At 56.4% G+C, this 21,548-nt stretch overlaps 2 protein-coding genes across 2 annotated transcripts; one reads left to right on the forward strand and one right to left on the reverse strand.

Annotated features, from left to right (window-relative positions):
* Nucleotides 1-4,160: 4,160 nt before the first annotated feature.
* Nucleotides 4,161-15,212, forward strand: TESK1 (testis associated actin remodelling kinase 1). The gene is given in 11 exon segments (XM_054178237.1): nucleotides 4,161-4,184; nucleotides 4,186-4,407; nucleotides 11,079-11,200; nucleotides 11,295-11,343; nucleotides 11,577-11,723; nucleotides 11,899-11,981; nucleotides 12,326-12,416; nucleotides 12,658-12,741; nucleotides 13,191-13,280; nucleotides 13,423-13,573; nucleotides 13,783-15,212. Coding segments are annotated over 11 exon segments (2,094 nt in total). The 3' UTR covers nucleotides 14,814-15,212.
* A 1,659-nt stretch (nucleotides 15,213-16,871) lies between these two features.
* LOC104300721 (B-cell differentiation antigen CD72) lies at nucleotides 16,872-20,316 on the reverse strand. Its single transcript, XM_009901040.2, has 7 exons — nucleotides 20,232-20,316; nucleotides 20,051-20,146; nucleotides 19,763-19,852; nucleotides 18,951-19,265; nucleotides 18,556-18,704; nucleotides 18,085-18,236; nucleotides 16,872-17,010 (listed from the first exon to the last, which is right to left on the reverse strand). Exons 1-7 carry the CDS (start codon nucleotides 20,314-20,316, stop codon nucleotides 16,872-16,874), a joined length of 1,026 nt encoding a protein of 341 aa, XP_009899342.2.
* Between the last annotated feature and the right edge of the window lie 1,232 nt (nucleotides 20,317-21,548).

Raw genomic sequence — 21,548 nt, forward strand, 5'->3', positions numbered from 1 at the left:
GTGCAGAACCCGGCACTTGGATGTGTTAAATCTCATGCCGTTGGACTCTGCCCAACTGCCCAGCCTGTCGAGGTCCCTCTGCAGAGCCTCTCTACCCTCCAGCAGATCAACTCCTGCCCCCAGCTTGGTGTCGTCAGCAAATTTACTGATGATGGACTCAATGTCCTCGTCCAGATCATCAATAAAGATGTTAAAGAGCATGGGGCCCAGTACTGATCCCTGGGGCACACCACTAGTGACTGGCTGCCAGCTGGATGTGGCACCATTCACCACCACTCTCTGGGCTCGGCCCTCCAGCCAGTTCCTAACCCATCGCAGTGTGCTCCCATCCAAGCCATGGGCTGACAGCTTGGCCAGGAGTTTGCTATGGGGAACGGTGTCAAAGGCCTTGCTGAGGTCCAGGCAGACTACATCCACAGGCCTCCCCACATCCACCAGGTGGGTCACCTGATCATAGAAGGAGATCAGGTTGGTCAGGCAGGACCTGTCCTTCCTAAACCCATGCTGGCTGGGCCTGATCCCTTGGCCATCCTCTAAGTGTTGTGTGATTGCACTCAGGATGACCTGTTCCATAATCTTTCCTGGCACTGAGGTCAGGCTGACAGGCCTGTAATTCCCTGGCTCATCCAACCGGCCCTTCTTGTGGATGGGTACCACGTTGGCCAGCTTCCAGTCCTCTGGGATCTCTCCAGTGAGCCAGGACTGATGAAAAATCATGGAGAGTGGCTTGGCCAGCTCATCTGCCAGCTCTCTCAGCACCCTAGGATGGATCCCATCTGGTCCCATGGACTTTCGGGGTCTAAGCTGCTGAGGAGAGCTCCTATCACTTGCTCTTAGGACGCAGCGAGCAAATGCTGCCAGGTGCTGTGCTCACTCTGCTCATGGAAAAATAATAGCACAACCAATATGTGCACCCCTTCCACTGCAGACAGCTTTGCGCTGGCCTTGCAGGTGGAGTGTCAGAGAGGGAAGGAGGGCAGGAGCGTGCCTGCACAGCAGGGACCTTGTTGCAGCTGGGAGAGAGCTGCTGCAACTTGCAGCAATGGTGCTGGGCACTGAGGATGCAGAGCCCTGTGCTCACTGAGCTCAGTAATGCACAGTGTGGTGTGAGTTGTTTGCCTTATGCAGTCCTGCAGCGTCACCTGTGTTGTGTGCTGTTGGCCTCATGCCTAGGCTGCACATGAACCACTGGGGCTGGTACCTTCTCCCATGTACTCTGGATTCCTTACATTGACTGGGCCTCCTAGCAGGTTGTGGTGGGTTGAAGTTCTCCCCCAGCATTAACTGAGGTGTTGCGTAAAGCAAAACAGCCTAAAACAGCCTGACCCCCGCATCAGAACTTGTTCCCTTAAAAAAAGAGGAGGGTTACTGTTATTGGTGATTCCTTCCTGAGGGGAACAGAGGGCCCCATATGTTGGCCAGATCCTTCCTATAGGGAAGTATGCTGCCTCCCTGTGGCCCGGGTCAGAGATGTTATCAGAAGGCTGTCGAGCCTGGTACAGTCCTGATTATTATCCCTTGATAGTTATGCAGGTGGGGAGCGATGAGGTTGAAGCCAGAGGTCCAAAGGCAATCAAAAAGGACTTCAAGGCTCTGGGAAACTGTTAGAGGGGTCACAGGCACAGGTCATGTTTTCATCAATACCCTTAGTTGCAGGAAGGAATACTGAAAGGAACAGGACAGCAGGTGTCATTAACAAGTGGCTCAGAGGCTGGTGCCACCAACAGAATTTTGGGGTTTCGACCTTGGGTAACTTTCTGTGGCACCAGGCCCACTGGCAACAGATGGAGTACATCCGTCCCAGAGGAGGGGAAAGACCCCAGCACATGAGAACAGCCTGTCCCCCAGAGGGAAAAGGGTTCTAGGAAGGGAGTTGGCAGGACTCATTGACAGGGCTTTAAACTAGACTTGAAGGGGGAAGGGGCTGAAACCAGTCCCCCCAGACAGGAGTCTGAGGGTGGTAAGCTGGAGTCAGGGGTGAAACCAGCAGCCCAGCTGCAGTGCATGTACACTAATGCACACAGTATGGAAACAAGAGGAGCTGGAAGCCTTGTTACAGCATGAAAATCATCACAGTATCACCAAGGTTGGAAGAGACCTCAAAGATCATTGAGTCCAACCTGTCTCCACAGACCTCATGACTAGACCATGGCACCAAGTGCCATGTCCAATCCCCTCTTGAACATCTCCAGGGATGGTGACTCCACCACCTCCCTGGACAGCCCATTCCAATGACGAACGACTCGCTCAGTGAAGAACTTTCTCCTCACCTCGAGTCTAAACTTCCCCTGGTGCAGCTTGAGACTGTGTCCCCTTGTTCTGGTGCTGGTTGCTAGAGAGAAGAGACCAACCCCTTCCTGGGTACAACCACCTTTCAGGTAGTTGTAGAGAGCAATAAGGTCTCCCCTGAGCCTCCTCCTCTCCAGGCTAAACAATCCCAGCTCCCTCAGCCTCTCCTCACAGGGCTGTGCTCAAGGCCTCTCCACAGCCTTGTTGCCCTTCTCTGGACACGTTCAAGTGTCTTGGTGTCCTTCCTAAACTGAGGGGCCCAGAACTGGACACAGTAGTCAAGGTCTGGCCTAACCAATGCAGAGTATAGGGGCACAATGACTTCCCTGCTCCTGCTGGCCACACTATTCCTAATGCAGGCCAGGATGCCATTGGCCTTCTTGGCCACCTGGGCACACTGCTGGCTCATGTTTAAGCAGCTGTCAATCAGCACCCCCAGGTCCCTCTCTGTTTGGCATCACAGAAACGTGGTGGGATGACTCACATGACTGGAGCACTGTAATTGATGGCTACAGAGGGATATGGACATGCTGGAACGTGTCCAGAGAAAGGCCATAGGATGATCAGAGGGCTGGAGTACCTCTTCTATGAGGACAGACTGAAGGAGTTGGGGCTGTTCAGTCTGGAGAAGAGAAGGCTCCGAGGTGACCTAATTGTGGCCTTCCAGGATCTGAAGGGGGCCTAAAAGAAGGCTGGTGTGAGAAATTGTGTTGCCTTTAATATTTGGCTTTCGCAAGGACCCTGGGGTTCGGTCGTTGGGCTGATTGGTTCGTGATGGTCCGTATTGTGTGGGGCATTGGGAGAGAAAGGTGAGGCGCCAACAGGTCTAAAGACTGGCCAGGTCAAAAGTGCAGGTTTTGTCTCAGTCCTGATGGAGAGGGGTGGGAGCGTGCTGGGGAATGTACGTTTTAACTCGCTGTGTGCCCAGAGCTGTGTTGCCTTTATTTTATAATAAACTGGTTATAAATTTCAGCAGTGAGTTCGTTTCTCACACTGGGGAGTGACTTCTCAGGATCTCAGGTACAGATAGGACTAGGGGGAGTGGAGTGAAGCTGGAGGTGGGGAGATTCAGGCTGGAGGTGAGGAGGAAGTTGTTCAGCATGAGAGTGGTGAAGCCCTGGAATGGGTTGTCCAGGGAGATGGTTGAGGCCCTGTCCTTGGAAGTGTTTAAGCCCAGGCTGGATAAGGCTCTGGCCAGCCTGATCTAGAGTGGGGTGTCCCTGCCCATGGCAGGGGGGTTGGAACTAGATGATCCTTGTGGTCCCTTCCAACCCTGACTGATCGTGTGATTCTGTGTTCTCGTAGAAGGTGTGAGAGCCCATGGCAGGGTGTGTGAAACTAAATGATCCTTAAATTCCCTTCCAACGCATTCTATGATTCCATATGGGGGGATCAGACCTCCACACTCTTGGTCCGTCTGCCCATGGTGGTATGATGAAAAGGGCTCTGCAACTACAAGGCACATCCAGGCAGGGGCCTGGGGCAGGGGAGAACCTGCACAGGTGAGTGCGCTAGCATCTCAGGTCCCCGCAGCCAGGGCAGGCGCGTACAGAGGTGCCGGCTCGGCACCCACGGATCCTGCAAAGGGCATGCGGACACCGGAGATCCCGCCGGGGGGGGGAGGGGGGGGGCAGACGGGGCCTGGGAGGTTGCACCAGTCGGTCCCGCCGGCGGCGGATCCCAAGGAGTTAAGGGCTGGACCCGCCCCGGCCCCGCCCGCCGGTGCCGGAGCTCGGGGAGGCGGAGCGGCAGCGCCGGGGGGCGGGGGCCGCGGGGATAAGAGCCGCTGTGCCGCTACTAGCATCGCCCCGCGGCGAGGGAAAGGCGGCGGTGTTCCCGTTGCGGGAGTTGCGCGGCGGCCGGGGATGTGAATGGCACTGGGGGTGCTCGGCGGAGACCGACATGGAGCAAGAGGGGCTGCCGCGGAGGCCTTCGGAGGGCGAAGGGGAGGCGGCGGCGGCGGCAGGGGAGGCGGCGGAGCCCGGGCCCCAGCCGGGCAGCGGGCGGCGGCGGCCCTCCGCGTACCTGGCGGTCCGCAGCGCTGTCTCCTCCCTGTTCTACATCGATGACTTCTACTGCGAGAAGATCGGCGCCGGCTTCTTCTCCGAGGTCTACAAGGTATGCGGGGCAGGAGGCATTCCGCCGCGTTTGGGCATCCCCCAGGGACCGCGGTTCCTAGGCATGGCCTCGGTGGGGTGCGGGAGCAGCGTGCTGGTGTCTGGCCACCCATCCTCGGCATCTGTGGGGGGCGAAGCGAGGCGGTGCCGTGCGGGATTGCGGGGTGCCGGAGAGCCCCGCGCTTCTTGAGGTGTTGTTTCTCCACCCCTCTTGCGTACGGCGGGGAGGGGAGCGCCATTTCTGTTTACAGCCCGGGAAAGCGGAGCGCCCCGGAGCGCTGCTGCGGGGGGGGGGAGCGTCGGGACGGCGCTGGGGTGGCGAGCAACCCAGCCCCAAGGGCCCGTCAAAAGCCTGAAGACCCGGCGCCTGCCACACCCTAGGTGTGCCTTTTGCGGAGGATTCGGGCAGCGTTTCCAGCCGGTCAGAAGTGATTCCCGGCGCTGCTGTGCCTGCTCCAGCCTGCTCTGGACAGGTAGACTGTGCGGGGTGCCCCTCCAGAGCCTCATGAAGGTGACCGGGTGGGGGAGAGGGCTGTGATGCTGTAGAGCAGCGCTGGGGCTGGTCCGCGGCTGGAACCCTCGAGCTGCTTTTGTCCTTCAGTCTCTTTGGGACTGACAGAATGGGTGTGCCTCAGTGTGGCATGCACCCTGGTGAGGGGTGCATGAGTGCTGGTGGGAGGTTCAGCATCCCGACGACGCGGCGGAGGTGCACGGTGGCAGTACCCTGCCAGTCCGTGCAAATCCTACCAGAGCTGAGGCCACGGCAACCTCTCCCTGTCCAAGGGGAGGTGTTGTGCCCGTGTTGTTTTTCTTCCTCAGCACTGGTATCAAAACAGCATGCACATTCAAGGTGAATCGCAGAATTGCAGCGTGTTAGGGGCCGGCAGCGGTCTTGAAAGGTCTTCTAGTCCAACCGCCCTGCCTGAGCAGGATCACCTCTACCAGATCACACAGGAACACATTCAGACAGGTTTTGAGTATCTCCAGAGAGGGTTAAACTGTTCTTTTACACAAGATACTGGAGCAATGAAGAAAGGGATTTCTAATTGGGATGTCCATGATAGTTGAAACGGCCTGGGATTTTTTTTTTTTTTTTTGGTAACACTGTCACTTAAGGCACCACAAGGTTTTGTGCAAGAACTGCCCTTAAGCCATGTTTCTAGTAGCACTGCTTCCATCAAAGGGCAGCATTTGGCTAGGCAGGACCCCCATCACCTTCTACTGGGGGTCCTGCCTAGCCAAATGCTGCCCTTTGACCCCCACCACCTTCCACTGGGGGTCCTGGGGCAGCATTATGCTCTGTCCTCTGAAAGAGACTATCCTCCCACTTGCAGCCCAGCTAGGCATGCTCATTCCAGCAGGACCTGAGGTTTGTCTCATCCCTGTCACCGTTCCCCACTCAGCAGATACCAAGACCCAGTTTCTATGCAGCTGTAAGAGTAGTGTCCTGCAAGGGGCTGTAGTGGGTGTGCAGAAGGATCCCTCTGTGCTCCTTCCTGCCCTTGCAGTGCCCTGACCTCTCTGCTGGCCAGGTTTCTGCTATTGATTGCTGGCTTAGAGTGTGCAGCAGCACCTCAGAGCAGAGGGAAGCATTTAATAATGTCAGACATACACACAGCTCTTTAATAATGGATGCTCCTGTGTCTTGGCCAGGCCATGGTCTCTTCTTGCCTCACTCTTTTTGTTTTCCCAGTCCCTGCAGGAGCCACAGAATGTGCCTTCTTCCACCCATTGTTCCTATTCTTGTGGAGCCTCTTACATGTAGGATTTGGGGGACTGGCGGAGGCTGGGGGTGGGAGTTGGATCAGACAGCCAAGGCCAATGTGTGTGCATGCCAGAGAGGAGGCAAGGGCAGGAGGGGGCCAGATGGGGCTTTGTGCTCTTGTGGTGGGTTGAGTCCAAGAGCTCAGCAGGATGATGGGGCAAGCCTTGGATCTGAGCTGAGGTTTGGCTGTTTGCGCTTACAAGGAGGATGGAGTTTGGCAGGGCAGCACAGGACTTGTTTTCCTCCCACTTCCCTTGTTTCTGCTGTTGCTTTCCCTGGTTGTGAGCAATTGTAGGTACCTCCTTCCTGTGACTGCTAAGCCTCATTCCAGCCTTGGGGGACAAGGAGGGGACCTGGTTATTTCTGCCTCTATGCAGGTAGCTCAGCCCAAGTGTGCAGCTGAGCCAGGGCCAGGCAGGGTTCTGAGGTACCAGTTTGGGCATCTGACTCTCTTCCTAGCATTAAAGCCAAAGGGCACAGCGTGTCTGAGCCTTCATGTCCCAGGCTAGCAGTTGGGTTCAGCCTTGTCCTGCTCCAGCCAAACACTTCTCTTGGAAAGGCTGTCTGGGGCAAATGGGAGACATCAGTGGTGAGAAGCTGCCCCTTTGCCTGGGAGTTGTTCCTGGCTGATCCTGCTGTGCTACATAGTTGGGCTGTCTCTCTCAGGAATAGCTGGTTCCCATTGCCTTCTTTGTGCTGTTTCAGAGGCACCAGGCCCACCCCTTTTCTCAGGTATAACATTGCAGCAAGCCACTTCATGTCCAGCAGACTGAGCCATGTGTATTTATGCCAGACACTTTCTACCAGCCCTTCAACCACTGTTGCATCTCTTTTCCAGATCCTTCTTTTGCATGCCCATGTGCAGTTTGCAGCAGATGCAGGGGCTGCAGGCTTCATTGCTCCCTGGGGGCTGTATCCAGAGGTCTCCACTCATTCAGCTCCACACTTCATGCTCCTCTGTGACACATCCTTTCAGAAATGCTGCTTCCCAAGTTGCAGCCCATCACCCCATTTCCATGATGCCAGGGAGGGGGATTAACAATTCCCAGCACCGACAGAGCTCAGGAGAGGATTTTGGCACTGGTGCCACCTGCTCATCTCTGCCTTCTTCCCACCAACCTTTGAGACTTTGTATTTACTCCCAATTTACCAGTCCAACTAATGACATAACTCCCTCCCTCTTATCTGCTGCCCTTCATCAGTGGACCTTGCCTTGTTTTACAAAGGTGGGTGGAGTAGTGTGGTACAGATGGGGCATACTAAGGCTGGCAGGGAGGAAGTGAACTTGCCAGGGTCAGCCAGCTGTGGCCAGATGGGGAGTAACCCTGGCCCCAGTGTTGCCATTTGGGAGAGCCATGTGCTGGAAATGCATTGTTCTGATCAGCTGTGAACCTGCTGGCACCTCCTGCACTTTTGGAAGGTCTGGCACTGCCCTGGCTCCTGTTGTGCCCACAGTTCTGCTCCTGGGAGTACAGGAGGTAAGGGTTGCTGATGCTCAAGCATCAGGTCCTGCATGGCCTGCTCCTTTCACTTCCCTGGAGGAAGTCTATCTTTGATTTTGCTTTTTCCATGCTGTGAGCAGGTTTTCCAGTCCCACATAGTAGAAGACCTCTTAAGCTGCTGGGGTTCCCACTTCGTCGGCTTCCTCTCCTTCTTTCCCTGCTGGGCTCTTTGGGGTGAGGAGTGCAGGATGATGTCCCTGTTTGACTGTGCCTTGCCTGTGCTGGGGTAAGACGTGCACTACATGGGGCTATGTGTGAGCCTGTGCAAGGGGGCTGGATGGTCAGACTGCTGGGTGAGGAGGTTAGCAGGGGGAGCTTCACCCTGTGTCTAGACAGGAGCGCTGGCTGTGGGGAGGGAGCATGCTGTCTGCTTGCTCCAATTAGGATGCTCTTTAAATAAGACTCTAATTTCCTCTGCTAAAAGAGCTCAGATCCCTTGTGCCCAGGCTGGGGCCACAGCCAGCCCTTTCCCATCCCCCAGCCCCCTGTGCTGGCAACAGATGGGATGGGGACTGACATGCCACAGGACCCTGGCTCAACCATGGTAACCCCAGGAAGCACCCAGTGAAGGGCTGTGTGGGGTACTGGAGTGCACCAGCAAGAGACAATGGCTCACCTGGCTCCTGGGTGGTGGCCAACAGCTTATCCTCCCCCCACACCCCAGCACAACTGCTGGGTGCAACTGTCTGGCTGAGCTCAGCTCTTTGGAATGCACTGGGATTCCTGGGCACCATGCCAGTGCCCAGAGAGGCAAGGGGGGATGCAGTCCTGCTGCCCACTAGCTTCCCCAGATGGCATCATGGAAGGAAACCCTCTTAGCAAGAGTTTGCACCTCACTGGAGGGCTTGGCTTGTTCCCTTCTGTGCTACACTTGCTTCAAGAGAGCAAGCCAGCTACCCAGGGGCTCCTGCAGTCACAGAATTGTTTAGACTGGAAAATACCTTTAATATCGTAGAGTCTGTCTGTAAATCATCAGGTCCATGAAAGAAATCCCAGGGAAGGAGCTTTCACCAGATCTTCCCTTCTCAAGGCTGCCCCTCCTTCAGGATTAAAGCATTAGACTCCATGCAGCTGCACTCAGGCTTGACCCAGGCTACTGCAATGGCAGGAGGCTTTAGTATCCAGGAATTTAAGCCATGGGCTGCTTCCTGATGCAAGGACATTGTTGTTGATGGGCACCTGGCCAGCCCCACAGTGCATGCCCACTGGGCGCCAGCAATTTGCATGCTGCCCAGCATTCCCATCGTGGGTGCCTGGTGCCAAAGCCTCATTGCCCACAGCCATCCCAGCAGGGCCAAGCCTGCTGGTGCCATTGAGCTGGGTCCTGCCACCTTGCAGCTGTCAGTGCCAGCCAAACCAAGCTAGTCCTGCCAGCCCTGCATGGCACAGAAAGGGAATGCGGCACTGCTTTGCTGGGCAGCACTCAGTACCTGAGGCTTGGGAGTCCTGCTTGACTCATCTAGTCTCTGGCTTCCTTGGCCCTTGCCCTGCAAGGAGCTGGAGGGACTGTGGGAGACCCTGCCCACTCTGCTTTGGTCAGGGAGGTCCCTCCTTAGAGCCTTCACAAGCACCAAACCTGGCTATGCATTCCATCTCTGGTGCTGCTTCCAGCTGCCCCATGCACAGGGATTGGGTGGAAGGAAGGCAGCAAAGGTAGGGATGGGGTTGGGGGATGGCTCTTGCCCTGCTTGCTGGTGCAGGCATGGACAGGGAGCTCTAGGACACCAGGGTAGGGCTGGTAGTGGTGCCAAATGCTGCAGGGCAGTGATGGGACAGGCTGAGTAGGGTGATGGACACAGTGAGGACCTGAGGTGCCATTAGATAGGGTGCCCTGGATATACAGACAGGACAAGCCATGCTCTCCACAGGAGGGACTGTGCCATCACCCTGGGATGGACTTTCCCTGAGTTCAGATCTATCTGCTGCCCAGTGAGGAGGAGGGAGGGGGGAACCTCTCTGTGGCATGGTGAAGGGCCAGGGTGAGACACACTGACAGCTCTCTGAGATGTACCCTTCTTGCTTGTCCAAGGCCCATCCTGATCTCTGTTGCCACATGGCTCCTGCCTGTGGGTCCTGGGTGCTAGCTGGCTGACTGGAGAGGTGCCTGCAGGCAACTCCTGAATTACTTAGAATCTCTCCATGAACTCAGTGAGCTGAGTAGGGTGGTCTGGTGGTGCTAGGTTATTGCCTCTCATTTCCTCTGTGGCTGGTTTGGCTTTGGTGCATCCAGACATGTGGAAGAATATTTATAAAGCACTATTTTCATCCCCAGATCCTGTGATGGGGGGAGTTGCTGTGCATCCCCTGTGTATTGGGTGTTGGATGGGTCCCATCTTAGTGTGCACTCTGGGACAACTGTTCCCTGGAGTGATGCCAGCCATGGGATGGGAAGAGAGCCACAGTGTCCAGTATGCCAGCCATCCTGCATTGTGATGGGGAAAGGGCCAAACTGCAAGCAGGATCGGGGGTACTGGGGAACCTGCCTCCAGCCAGCCCCCCCAAGTTTTTCCTGAGGCAATCCCTGAGGTGGGGTGTGGGGCAGGTCAGGGGATGGCACCAGCACAGCAGCCTCAGCCAACATCGACTAAAAAGGAGAAGAGCAGAGAGCTGACAGCAACGCTGAGGAATGCCTGTGCCTCCATGCACAGCTCAGTGTGTGCAGAGGGGCAGCTTGAATCTACCAAATTGTGCCCCCCACCAGCTGCTGCTCCATGGAGGTCCTGTCACACCCTCAGTGCCTGCTCAGGAAGGGGCCCTCTGCATTGGTTCAGCCCTTCTGCCCAGCACAGGGCTGGGGGCAGGGTATGTCATCTCGTGTGCCTGGGGGCTGCAGGAGAGGGGTGTCTGTGCTTGGCCATGCTCCCAGCTGCTGTTCCTGGTGAGGGGCCAGGCCCTCAGCTTGCATGACAGTGTCAGGCTGGGACTAGCTAAATTTACAGCCTCATCCAAGTATTGTGCCCAGCCAGGCTGGGGTCATGTACTGGGGCAGCATTGGCCATCCCCCAGGGCTGGTTCGAGGCAGCAACCTGCCCCCTCCATCATGCTGGTAGGGTATGGCTAGGTGTTACTGATCAAAAGAAAGCCCTTCTTGGTGCACCTCACTGCTGCACCTGTCTGTATTTTCAGCATGCTGGGGACACAGCTTGCAGGAGCTGCCATTGTATCTCTAGGAGGGCTGGGCATGGGCACAATAAGCAGTGTGCCCTGGGGAGAATGTCATCAGCAGTGAGGCTCCTTTGGGTGATGCTAAGCTGGGAGAGTACCCCCTAGCCCTGGCATCCCTGGGATGTTTCATGCCTTGGGTGCATGGGGCGCTCAACTTCTGTCTCTGGGGCTGGGGTGGGTGCTGGGTGCAAGCTGGGGTCCAGAGGGGTTGCAGAAACATGTGGGGCTCATCTCCTGCAGGTACAGCACCGCCAGTCGGGGCAGATCATGGCACTGAAGATGAACAAGCTGGCCAGCAACCAGGGCAACATGCTGCGGGAAGTGCAGCTGATGAACCGCCTGTCACACCCCAACATCCTCAGGTAGGACCTGCCCCCACACTGTTGCATCAGAGCTGAATGAGCTCCTGGGACTAGCCCCCATTGTGACCACTCTCCTGTCCCCTCTGTCTTGCAGGTTCATAGGTGTGTGTGTTTACCAGGGACAGCTGCATGCACTGACAGAGGTAAGAGCAGGGTGGCAGACATGAGTCCTGAGGTACCTGCAGGCCTGGGGAGGGGTCAGTGATAGCTATGGGGGTGCTTCTTTGGCCTGTGGTGCATGTGCAGGGCGAGGTTTACTGAGGGGCTGTGCCATGGGGTTGTTGGAAGATGCACTGGGATGAGAGATAGAGATCCAGCCTTACGGGAGGGAGGGAGAGGGATGGCAGCAATACAATGGCCTGACTCTTCCCATCAGTACATCAATGGTGGAAACCTGGAGCAGCTGCTGGATAGCCCTGTTTCCCTCCCCTGGTCCCTGCGTGTCAAGTTGGCCTTCAACATAGCCCATGGCCTGTACTACCTGCACTCCAGGGGCATCTTCCACCGCGACCTCACCTCCAAGGTACTGGATGCTCCAAGGCATCCCATTGCCCTTGTTGTCCCTTTCCCATGTGGCTGCCCTGGGCATGTCTGGCTGGGGAACAGGAAGCTGCTCTGTGCTGGGGCACCTCAGGAGCAGTGGCCCATGCGGCAAGGTTGGTGTTCTTGGTGTGACAAGCATCCTCTTGTGCCCTCAGAACTGCTTGGTGCGCTGTGAGACCAATGGCTACACAGCTGTAGTGGGTGATTTTGGCTTGGCAGAGAAGATCCCTACTTACAGGTCTGTGGGCAGTATCCACCAGTCTGTCCTTATCCTTGGAGTGGGAGGTTTCCAGCCCACTTGGAGCAGGACCTGGGGAGGGCTGGACATTTGGAGTACATATATAAAGGGTTGGGGTGGGAGGTAGTGGTAATGGTCCTTTGCTGTGGGTACTCATGGAGCAGAGAGCACTTCTGGGGCTGGCTAAAAGGGGATGGGAAAGGGGATCATGACAGTGGGAGGAGATGAGTTTGTGGAGTGTGTGGAGGAAGGTTAGACTAGGAAGGGAGATTGAGATGGTGAGTTGGATGGGAGGTCAGACAGGGCACTGTGGGCAGCCCCTGATGTCCCACCATGTTCCCCAGCAAGGACAGCAAGAATGAGCCGCTGGCTGTGGTGGGCTCGCCATATTGGATGGCGCCTGAGGTGCTGCGAGGGGACTTCTACAACGAGAAGGTGAGGCTTTGTGACTGAGTGAGGCTTTATCCAGATGTGCACCACCAGCAATTTGCAGGAGTTGCAGCTCTGGGGGCATTTGGGCCCACAGAGGGAAGGAACTGGGTACCTGTCCCTTAGGTAGTGAGGTGGCAGGGCCCTAGTGTGGCTCCACAGGGAGGAGGGGAGCTGTGTGTTCACAGAAGGACGAGCACATCGCCTCGGGGCTGCAGTGCCCCAAATGACTGCCCGTTCTCTGCAGGCCGATGTGTTCGCATATGGCATTGTCCTGTGTGAGACCATTGCTCGCATCCCTGCTGACCCTGACTACCTGCCCCGCACTGAGGTAACTCCTTGGGATGGGGAGGGAGGGTGGCAGGCAGCAGCACTGGGGCTGGGACCACTTCACTAAATGAGGGGCAGAGCCCTTCCGTGCTAGGCAGAGCCTTGTCTTGGAGCTGCCTGACACCTCAGGGCAGGGGTGCTGTGTCCCAGATGCTGCCCAGGGAGGAGTGCTCTCGGTGCCAACAACCTGTCCTCAGAGACCATAGTCATCCTGGGCAAGAGGAGACTACTGGATTCAGGCAGAGAGCAAGAGAGATTTCTCTTTTAGCATCCTGCAGCTTTGTCTCAACATCGCTTAACCACAGAGTGCTCTTCACTGTGTCCCAGCCAGGCTGCTGCCAGGTCCACAGCCTGGGGTGGCACACAGTCTGGGGAGCAGGAACCAGGCCACCCTGGGCTGTGTGGTGCCCAGGGGACCCAACCTCACCATTCTTTCTTTCACTGGCACAGGATTTTGGTCTGGATGTCACCACATTCCGCACCATGGTGGAAATCGATTGCCCAATGACCTTCCTCCACCTTGCTTTCCATTGCTGCAGTGTGAGCCTCCCATCTCAGTCGAGGCAGGACAGGCAGCTGTGCCTGCACAGGGGGGAGAGGCAGGGAGCTGCCTTTGCAGGGCAGGGCTCCCGGGGGTGCTTGGGAGCCTGCAGTCCTGATAGGGAACTCCTTCTGCCCACAGGTAGATCCAACCTCACGCCCCTCGTTCCTGGAAATCACAAAGTGCCTGGAGGACATCCTGCAGCACCAGATGAACACTGAAAGAGCCAGGACTATCCTTTACAGTGGTGGGAGGAGCCCGTCCACGCCTGGGATGACAGACATACTCAGTGGTGTGTAGCTACTTTGGGGACAGGCCCTAGCAGGTTGCCAGGAGAGGGATGTCCACTAGCTGTGGGGAGAGGAGATGGATAGTATCAGGCCTGCAGGAGGGACCCAGTCACCTCTCAGGGTATGCCAGTGGGTTCTTCGGTGCCCAGCCCTCACAGCACCCCACACTGCGTGGTGGCAGCTGGTGACTGATTCCCATGCCTGTGCCCAGGGGCTGCCAGGATGCCAGATGGCCATGCCAGACACTCGCCCTTGCACGAGCTGGGGATGCAGCACCCGCAGCTGGACCAGACCATCTCCTGCAGCCACTGTGACACACCTCCCTTCAACTTACCCTCCCCGCTGCTGGAGCCTGACAGTGGGACCAGGATCAAGGAGGCATCACCCCGTGTCAACCCCTTCTCCCAGCGTGAGGACCTGAAGTGGGGGAAGATCAAGCTCTTTGACACACCAAGCAAGTCAGTCATGTCACTCACTTTCAACCTGCCAGCCCCTATCCTGTTCCAGTTCAACAGCCCCGTGTCACCTGACCCTGCCATGGAGGTGCAAAATGACTTCTCAGGCCCTGCTGCCAACCCCCACGAGAGCCATTCTCTGCCTGCCTCCCCGGAGGTGCTCCACCAGGAGACCCTGGAGCTGGTTATAGGGTCCCCTAATCTGACCAACAACTCCCAAACCCGTGTCCTCTTTCCTTGCCCAGCTGGGGGAGAAGCCTCTACCTTGAGCCCTAGGGCAGAGGAGCAGATGCAGTGTGGCTCTGGCACTTCCACGCTGTCACAGTCCCCTTCCTCAGACCTTGACAGAGTCTTCATCCACACAACATCCTCGGGCACCCAGGATTGGCAGCTAGAATCACACACCTCCAGTGTGTCGTTCAACAACAGCAGTGTGATAGCCAGCACCCCCCTGCACTGGGGCAGTGGCCTGCAGTACAGCTTCTCTGAGCTCTGCAGTATGTGCACATCAACAGCAGAGCAGACAGAGCATGGAGCCATGCTCTGCAGCTCCAGCAGTGCACTGGAGCAGGACAAGCTCCTGCCCTGTCCTTCTTGCTGCTTCAGTCCCTTCACTTTTGCCTCTGCCTGCCACGAGCCAGCACCCAGCCCACCCCACAACCAGAACCTCAACTGTGAGGCCAAGAGCCTTCTTTGCCAAGACCCAAGTGACCACTCAAAAGCCCTAGAGCTCGAGCTGGCAGAGTCTGGCCTGGAGCTACCAGAGCCTAGTCCTGAGGACCCCTAGAGAATGGGTCTTTGTCCAGCCACCTTTTGGCTCCCTCTCTAGCTGCAGCACTGGGTCTTGTCATTCACTCTGCTCTTGGTGGCTGCCTGTGGTCACAGTGCCCCAAGCCTTGGTCACCATGGTGCTGTCCAGGCACCTGGGCACTCTTCCCACGAGGATCATCCTCGGGGCTTTGTGGGGATCTTGCAGGGACTGTATGGGTCCCTGCCAGGGACTGAAATGCAATAACACTCCTTCCTTGAGCACACTCCAGCACTGCCCTGGGTGGTAGGGCTGGTCCCCTTCAGGGCACCCTGGGCTCAAACACTGGATGCAGGACCCCCTTTCTCCAAGGGCTCCCTCTTCTGTAATCTCTTGGAGAGGGGTGTGCAATGAGCCTGCTCACCTGGGATAATCCAGGCCCTCTGGTGGGGATGGGGAAAGAGTGTCAATGTGTGTTCATGTGTTTTGGAGGACCTTAGGGCGTCATGTATGTCTCTGTGCTTCCTCACAAGTGGGGGGAGCACAGCTGGTTCCTGACAATGGGGAGAGGCATGCAGGAGCCTAGGAGAGGGGTGATGTCCTTGGGAAAATACAGAGGGACGATTGGCAGTGCCAGAGTTGCCCCTGTCCACCCAATGTCAAGGGGCCCACCCTACCACCAGGGGGCAAGGAGCCAGTAGGCAGTGCAGCCAGAATACCCAGCCCCTGACAAGGGTGGGAACCAGCTTTCCTCCCTCCTGCACAACACACTGGTGAAGGCAGAACTCTTGTGCTTATTTAAAGTGTCAATAAAGACAATGTCCCACCAACAAAGGCTACCACTTCTGTCCCTTGACTGCGTCTCACACATGGAGGGGAGCCTGGCCCCAAAAGGATCCACAGGTGGGCTGGGGCCTTCTTGGGAGCCCCTGGGGAACTAAATGCCAGCCTGGTTCTCAGTCCAAAAAATGGTTTTGGTCGAATTCTCATTTATTATTTATATTCTTTAGGTTTGTGGCCTTAAGTCTGTGTGGTGGTAGACAAGAAAACAAAAAGCAGACAAGATGTGTCTCTTTATTGCTACGAAGTAGGTTCAACCAGCAAACAACTCACAGGACTGACACATGCCACTTCCAAAAAGCTTTTCCAGATAGCTTTAACACTTCTGCTCTTCAAGCCAACTGATTCACATAGCAATTAATCAACCATGTATGGCACACACAACTCTATAATAAGCTGAGAGTGTTTTCACTTGGCTAAACAGGACTTCCTCCGCTCTTGCCTGGCTGCATTAGGGCTCTTTTGCTGAATCTTCACATACACACACGTGGTAACTTTAGTCCTGATGACTTGTCTCACAAAACACCAGTCTGCTGCAAGTGCCAGAGCTGGTCTTTGCATGCCAGCATCTCAGCTCACTCTCTGGTGGGAATGTTGCATGGCTGCAGTGCTGTACATCAGGGCTTGCTTTGCTCTCTGACTGGGTCCAAGCTTCCCATGGCACTCCAGCCACTGTGGCCAGAAAAAGCCAGGGTACCCCAAGAAGCTAGGGGGAAAAGGTCACTGCCATGACCATCCCCAGCCTGCATGATGCTGAAGTGTAACTTGGTACCACTGGGGAAAACTTGGACAGCCCATGGGCAGGGGCCTGTGAGGGAGAAGGAGGTTGTTCACATGGATAGGACACCATGAGCAGGGGTGTAGCAAGGCTGAAGCAGAGGCGATGTGGGGTGCAGGTGCTGCAAGGGAAGGCAGAGTTTGAGAGTGAGGTTCTGCCCAGCCTCCAGTGCCTGCAGGAGGTCTGGGGTTTCCCCTGTCTTGGCCTTTTGCTGCACCACAGCTTGTGGGTGTTTCTTGAGCTAACGCAGAGTGAGGGCTCCCATGGCAGTAAAGGGATAGAGACAGGCTCCATCTAGAACAGGGAGGTGCCTGCATACCTCTCCCATTCCAAGGCAGGGGGTCAACATGGCCCACGCAGAGCTCCAGGCTCTCTGCAGTGACAGGCATAACCCACAGGCCCTGTCCCCAGTGCCCAGGGTTTGGCAGAGCCTGCCACGGGCACACTCACCACAGCGGTGCCGGAGCCAGTGGCAATCATCACATGAAAGGGGAAGATGGCCCTGCCACCTTCTCACAGATCCAGAGTTGCAGGTCATCAGGACTGGCACACTGGGCAGGTTTGATGTTCCCACGGCTTATTATGGCACAGGACCCATTTGACTTTGACTGCCATGGCCTGCATGGAGAAATGACACATCAGAGGCCTGCCAATACCCTGTCAACCACCCCACCAACCACCCCCTGCCAAGGCAGCCATGGCTGCTGACAGCTCTCTCTGGTACACTCACATGGGAGGAGGAGCTGAATGCTTCAAGCAAAGGGGATCCTCCAGTCTTCCCCTACTGATTTCACAGGCTGAAGTCTCAGCCAACACATCCCTGCCCTTAGAATCAGCAAATCATAGAATGGTTTTGGTTGGAAGGGATATTTAGAGGTCATCTAGTCCAAATCCCCCGTGCAGTCAGTAGGGACATCCATAACTAAACCAGGTTGCTCAGTTCCATCCAAATGGCCTTGAATGTTTCTGGAGATGAGGCTACCTTGGATGGGCTGAGAAACTCCACTGCAAAAGGTTTGCATTAATTGTGATGCTCCTTAGCCACCCCACTGCCTGAATCACAGCCTTGCTGCTCATGGGAACTCCATGCCTGCAATGTCTAGTGCTCCTCCCCAAGGGCACATGGATGGCCAGAGGAGCTGCCATGGGCTGTGGGGCCACATTGGGGTGCAACCCACACCATGGCAGGGCTAACATGGAGGGACAGGCAGCAGGCAGGGGATGGGTACCCAGCACCTGGCCATACAGTTCCTCCCCACTGCTCTCAGACACTGCAAAAGGAAGCAGCAGCAAGCTGGGGACAGGGTGCACATGTAGAGGAGGGGTCCAGGACCCTCTGTTGGTGGGAAGGCTTGATTTCCCTCACAGATAAACCATCAGGAATAGGGGGCATTCAAAGCATCAAATGCTTTGTCTAGATTCCAAATAAACTTGCAAATTCTTTTGTCCCCTCTTCACTGCCTCTTCCTTGTGCATGCCCCACATGCGTGTCCCCAGGTCCTAGCTTTACATTTGCATGGCCTCTCAGCATCTCATTACACCGCTGCACCCACCTCCCTGTGGCCTCAGCTGTTTCAATGCTCTTTGTTCCCAAGTGCTTGGGTCTGGGCCTGGCTGTTGGTAGGATTTCAAACACTTCCTAAAGCAGTGGTAGAAGAGAGATTCTCAGCAAGAAGCTGTGCTGCCAAGTACCTTTCATAAGGGGAACCATCCACCCAGAACCAGACGTCTGATCCTCCATCACTGTCTGGGTCTTCCTCCTCCAGCCAGTCATATTCATACCAGGAGTAGCTGCTCTTGTGCAGCCCGATCCAATATGGGATGTCTGCATTCCTCAGGAAGGTCTGTGGAAGAAGAGAAGGGGCCCTTTAGTGGCTTTTTCATGGTACCTATGTGCTGCAGTGTCTGCAGGGACTGGTCATTTCCCCAAGGAGCCCGTAGGGCTGGAGCTACATGGCTCAGGACAGCTGAGTAGCCCTGGTGCCCTGTTCCAGCTTGGGAAGCATCTAGCAGTGCCAGAGCTTCTCTTCCTCATGCCCACCCCCAGCCATGTGATCCAGAGATCAGCCTTGCACCCTCCAATATTTGGCTAGACCAGAGGCCTCCAGAGAGGTCCTGGCCTATCTGGGTAGCCAGGGGCTAGAAGCAACCGCAGCAACCTACAGGCACAGTCCAGCGACTCCAGGATTTGGTGACCAGGAGCTGAGAATATTTCTTCTCACATTCAACTCTGCTGTCCTCCCATGTCTTCTTTTCCAATGAGATGAAGAGGCACTTGCCCCTGTACAGCAGCCAGCCTGAAGGGCAGCAATCTGGAGGCAGGGGCACAGCTCAGGTGCTTGTTCAGCCACAGATACACTGGAGGGGGACCAGAAAGAGTCCCACATCTTCCCAGCAGACATTGCAGGCTCAGCCTCTGCTCCAGACACAGCTTTGGCCTTTGGACCACCCTGTCCCCACCATGTGGCCAAAACTCCAGCACTCGTGCCTTAGCACTGCACCTGCTGAGGGATGCCAGTCCCCTGAGGGACACAATCACTGGTCCACCATCTCCCTACCTATAGCTGTGCAGGAACGCAGGCTTGCCACAGTGCTCTCACTGTTGTTGAGCTTCTCCTGCACATCCTGCATGTCCTTCTCCATCTTCCCCAGGACCTCCATGACACGCCTCAGCTCAGTGTTCCGGTTCCCCAGCTCCAGCTGGCTACTGTTGCCCTCTCGCCATGCGCGCTGCAGCTCCGCTGTGGCCTGTGCCAGCTCCAGATGCATCCGCTCCAGGCTCTGCTCCCGTGCAATCAGCTCCTGTGAGAGGCGGCCCTGCTCGGCCACGTGCTCACGGGAGGCATCTTGCAGGCTGCGAGTGACCTGCCAGTCTGGGGAGGGAAGGGGTGAGCTGGGGCATGGAGACGGGACAGCTCTGCAAGGGGGACGTGGGACTGACCCTGCTCAGGGGTTAGGATAGGCAAGGCATAGCAGGGAAGTGTATGGTGAGTGTGCCTGGGCAGGATCTGGCAGGAAAGAAGACCAGGCCAAGGCAGGACAGGGTGTAGAAGCAGAGAGCAGGGCAGGGGCAGGAAGGGTGCAGGAGTACGACACTGGGCAACCCCTGGAAATAAAGGGAAAGGAGTAGAAAGGGCAAATGAGTTGGGGAAGATGGGGAGTGGGAAGCAAGGGAGGGAATCATGAAGTGTGAGTGATTCAGGCCACCTTGTAGCAGGCAGGGCAGAGGGATCCAGCCACAAGCAGTTGGTGTGTGAGCAAACCTCTATTCATCCCACCCTGTTCACCCCTGGCACTTCAGCTGCCTCCCTCTTCCCATGCTGCCCAGCCACCATCTACCCCAGAAGTGCCCACCCCTGCTTTGACTCACAGCAAGCTCCAAGGGCCACAGTGGTCACCAGCAGCAGCAGGCAGGTTGCTAGCAGCCCTAAAGGAATGCACCACCGCTGGGACCAGGACCCTGTAAGACACAGCCAACCACAGGCATCATCCTGTGAGCCTGGAAACTCCTGGCAGTCCTGAAATCTCCTGTCTGTATACAGTGGAGAGGTAGCATGATGGCACAGGTGGTACAGTGAGAATAGGAGCACCCTGAAACACCACTCACTACCCACACCAGGGCCTCCCTGGGTCCCCTGGGCTCCAGCTGGGCACTTACCTGGGCTGGGCTGGGGCTGGGCCCCATCCCCATCCTGCCCCGCCAGCTCCGGCTGTGTGTTCTCATAGGGACTCTCTGCATCATCCATGCCAAGGGCTGTTGGAGGAAGGCAGGGGAGAGCAGCTGAGTCCATGGAGCTAGTCATGGCAGGGGCAGTGCGTTGAGTCCCATGGGCTCTTACCTGCCTCCAGTGCCTGGCTGGCCATGCTCCGGCCCCCCATCACCTTGGCAAACCTCAGGTCAGCATAAACCATGTTCTGGGCCATGTGGGCAAGCACTTGGTAAGCCCTAGGTCCTGTTGGCTCCCACTGTGTTTCTGATAAGCGTTTCTGGGATGGTTCTGCTCCCCAGTGATTGTGGTGTCTCTCAGGGGTGCAAAGGAGAAGTGCAGACAAGACAGCATCTGCAGAAACAGACGTTTGCACTGAGCTGTAGCAGATGGGACCAGCAAGGCACAGATGCAGGGACCGGCACCCTCTCATTGGTCACATCACCACTGGCCCATCCCCTCCCATGCCCCAAAACTGCTCATAGTCCCACTGTCGTAGTTTGGGCTGGGTGCCCTCTGCTACAGGGGTGTTTCCTGTGTCCAGAAGTCCATCCCAGTGGGTGGACTCAGGAAATTAGGTATTTCTACCATAATCCCTTGCACCACTATAAATTTTGCGGTGGGGTCTGGCACTTCCTCTTTCCTTCCCTCTCTGAGACTTGGTAACTGGGGGAGAGATCTCCTGGCCATGGGCCTGATTGGGCCCAAGGCCACAGAGGGATGGGCAGTCTCAGATCTGGCCAGCTGAGACTAGCCCAGCAGAGGGAGGGGGAAGAAGGAGCCCTGGGGGTTTTGGATGCACCGTCAGGTGGGGTTTGGAGTCTTTCTGGGTTTACTTTGGTTTCTTTCTTGTCACCATGTTTCCTTTTGTGCACACTCACTGTTCTCTATTTAAACTCTCCACTACTTTTGCAATCCGTTTGCCTGAGTCGTTATTTCTGTCTGTGGTGGGGAGGGGATCTGCCCCAACCCATTACACCCACTCATCACATTACAGGGCCAGGGCAGCATAGCCTGAGGCAAGGGCACAGGGCTACAGGAGAGCAAGGCCAGTCTGGACACAGGAGCACATTGCCCTGGGGACAGCCATGTGGAGCTCTGCAGGTCTTCACATATACAGATTTCCCCTCCTAGCCTCTGGGAATGAGAATTTCCCCACAATATAGCTTGTACCACTGCCTCTTGTACTCTCCCTGGTCCCCTCCTAGATGACCCAAGCTTTGGGTCCTTTCCTAGATAACCCAAGCTCAAACCCAGGCCCCGCCCCAACTGCTGTGTAGAGAAATGACACCCACTTTGCCTTTGCTCCCCCAGACTACAGGCCCAGTACTCCCAGCCTCTGGTCCCAGCCTCCAGCCTCTCAGCATCTCACAGATCTCTACTACCCAGAGAAACGCAGGTTTCAGAAGAGGTGCGGAGTTGTGGACCAGTTGTGCACATCTGGACACA

Source organism: Dryobates pubescens, chromosome Z (genome assembly GCF_014839835.1).
Source record: "Dryobates pubescens isolate bDryPub1 chromosome Z, bDryPub1.pri, whole genome shotgun sequence".
Classification (NCBI taxonomy): domain Eukaryota; kingdom Metazoa; phylum Chordata; class Aves; order Piciformes; family Picidae; genus Dryobates; species Dryobates pubescens.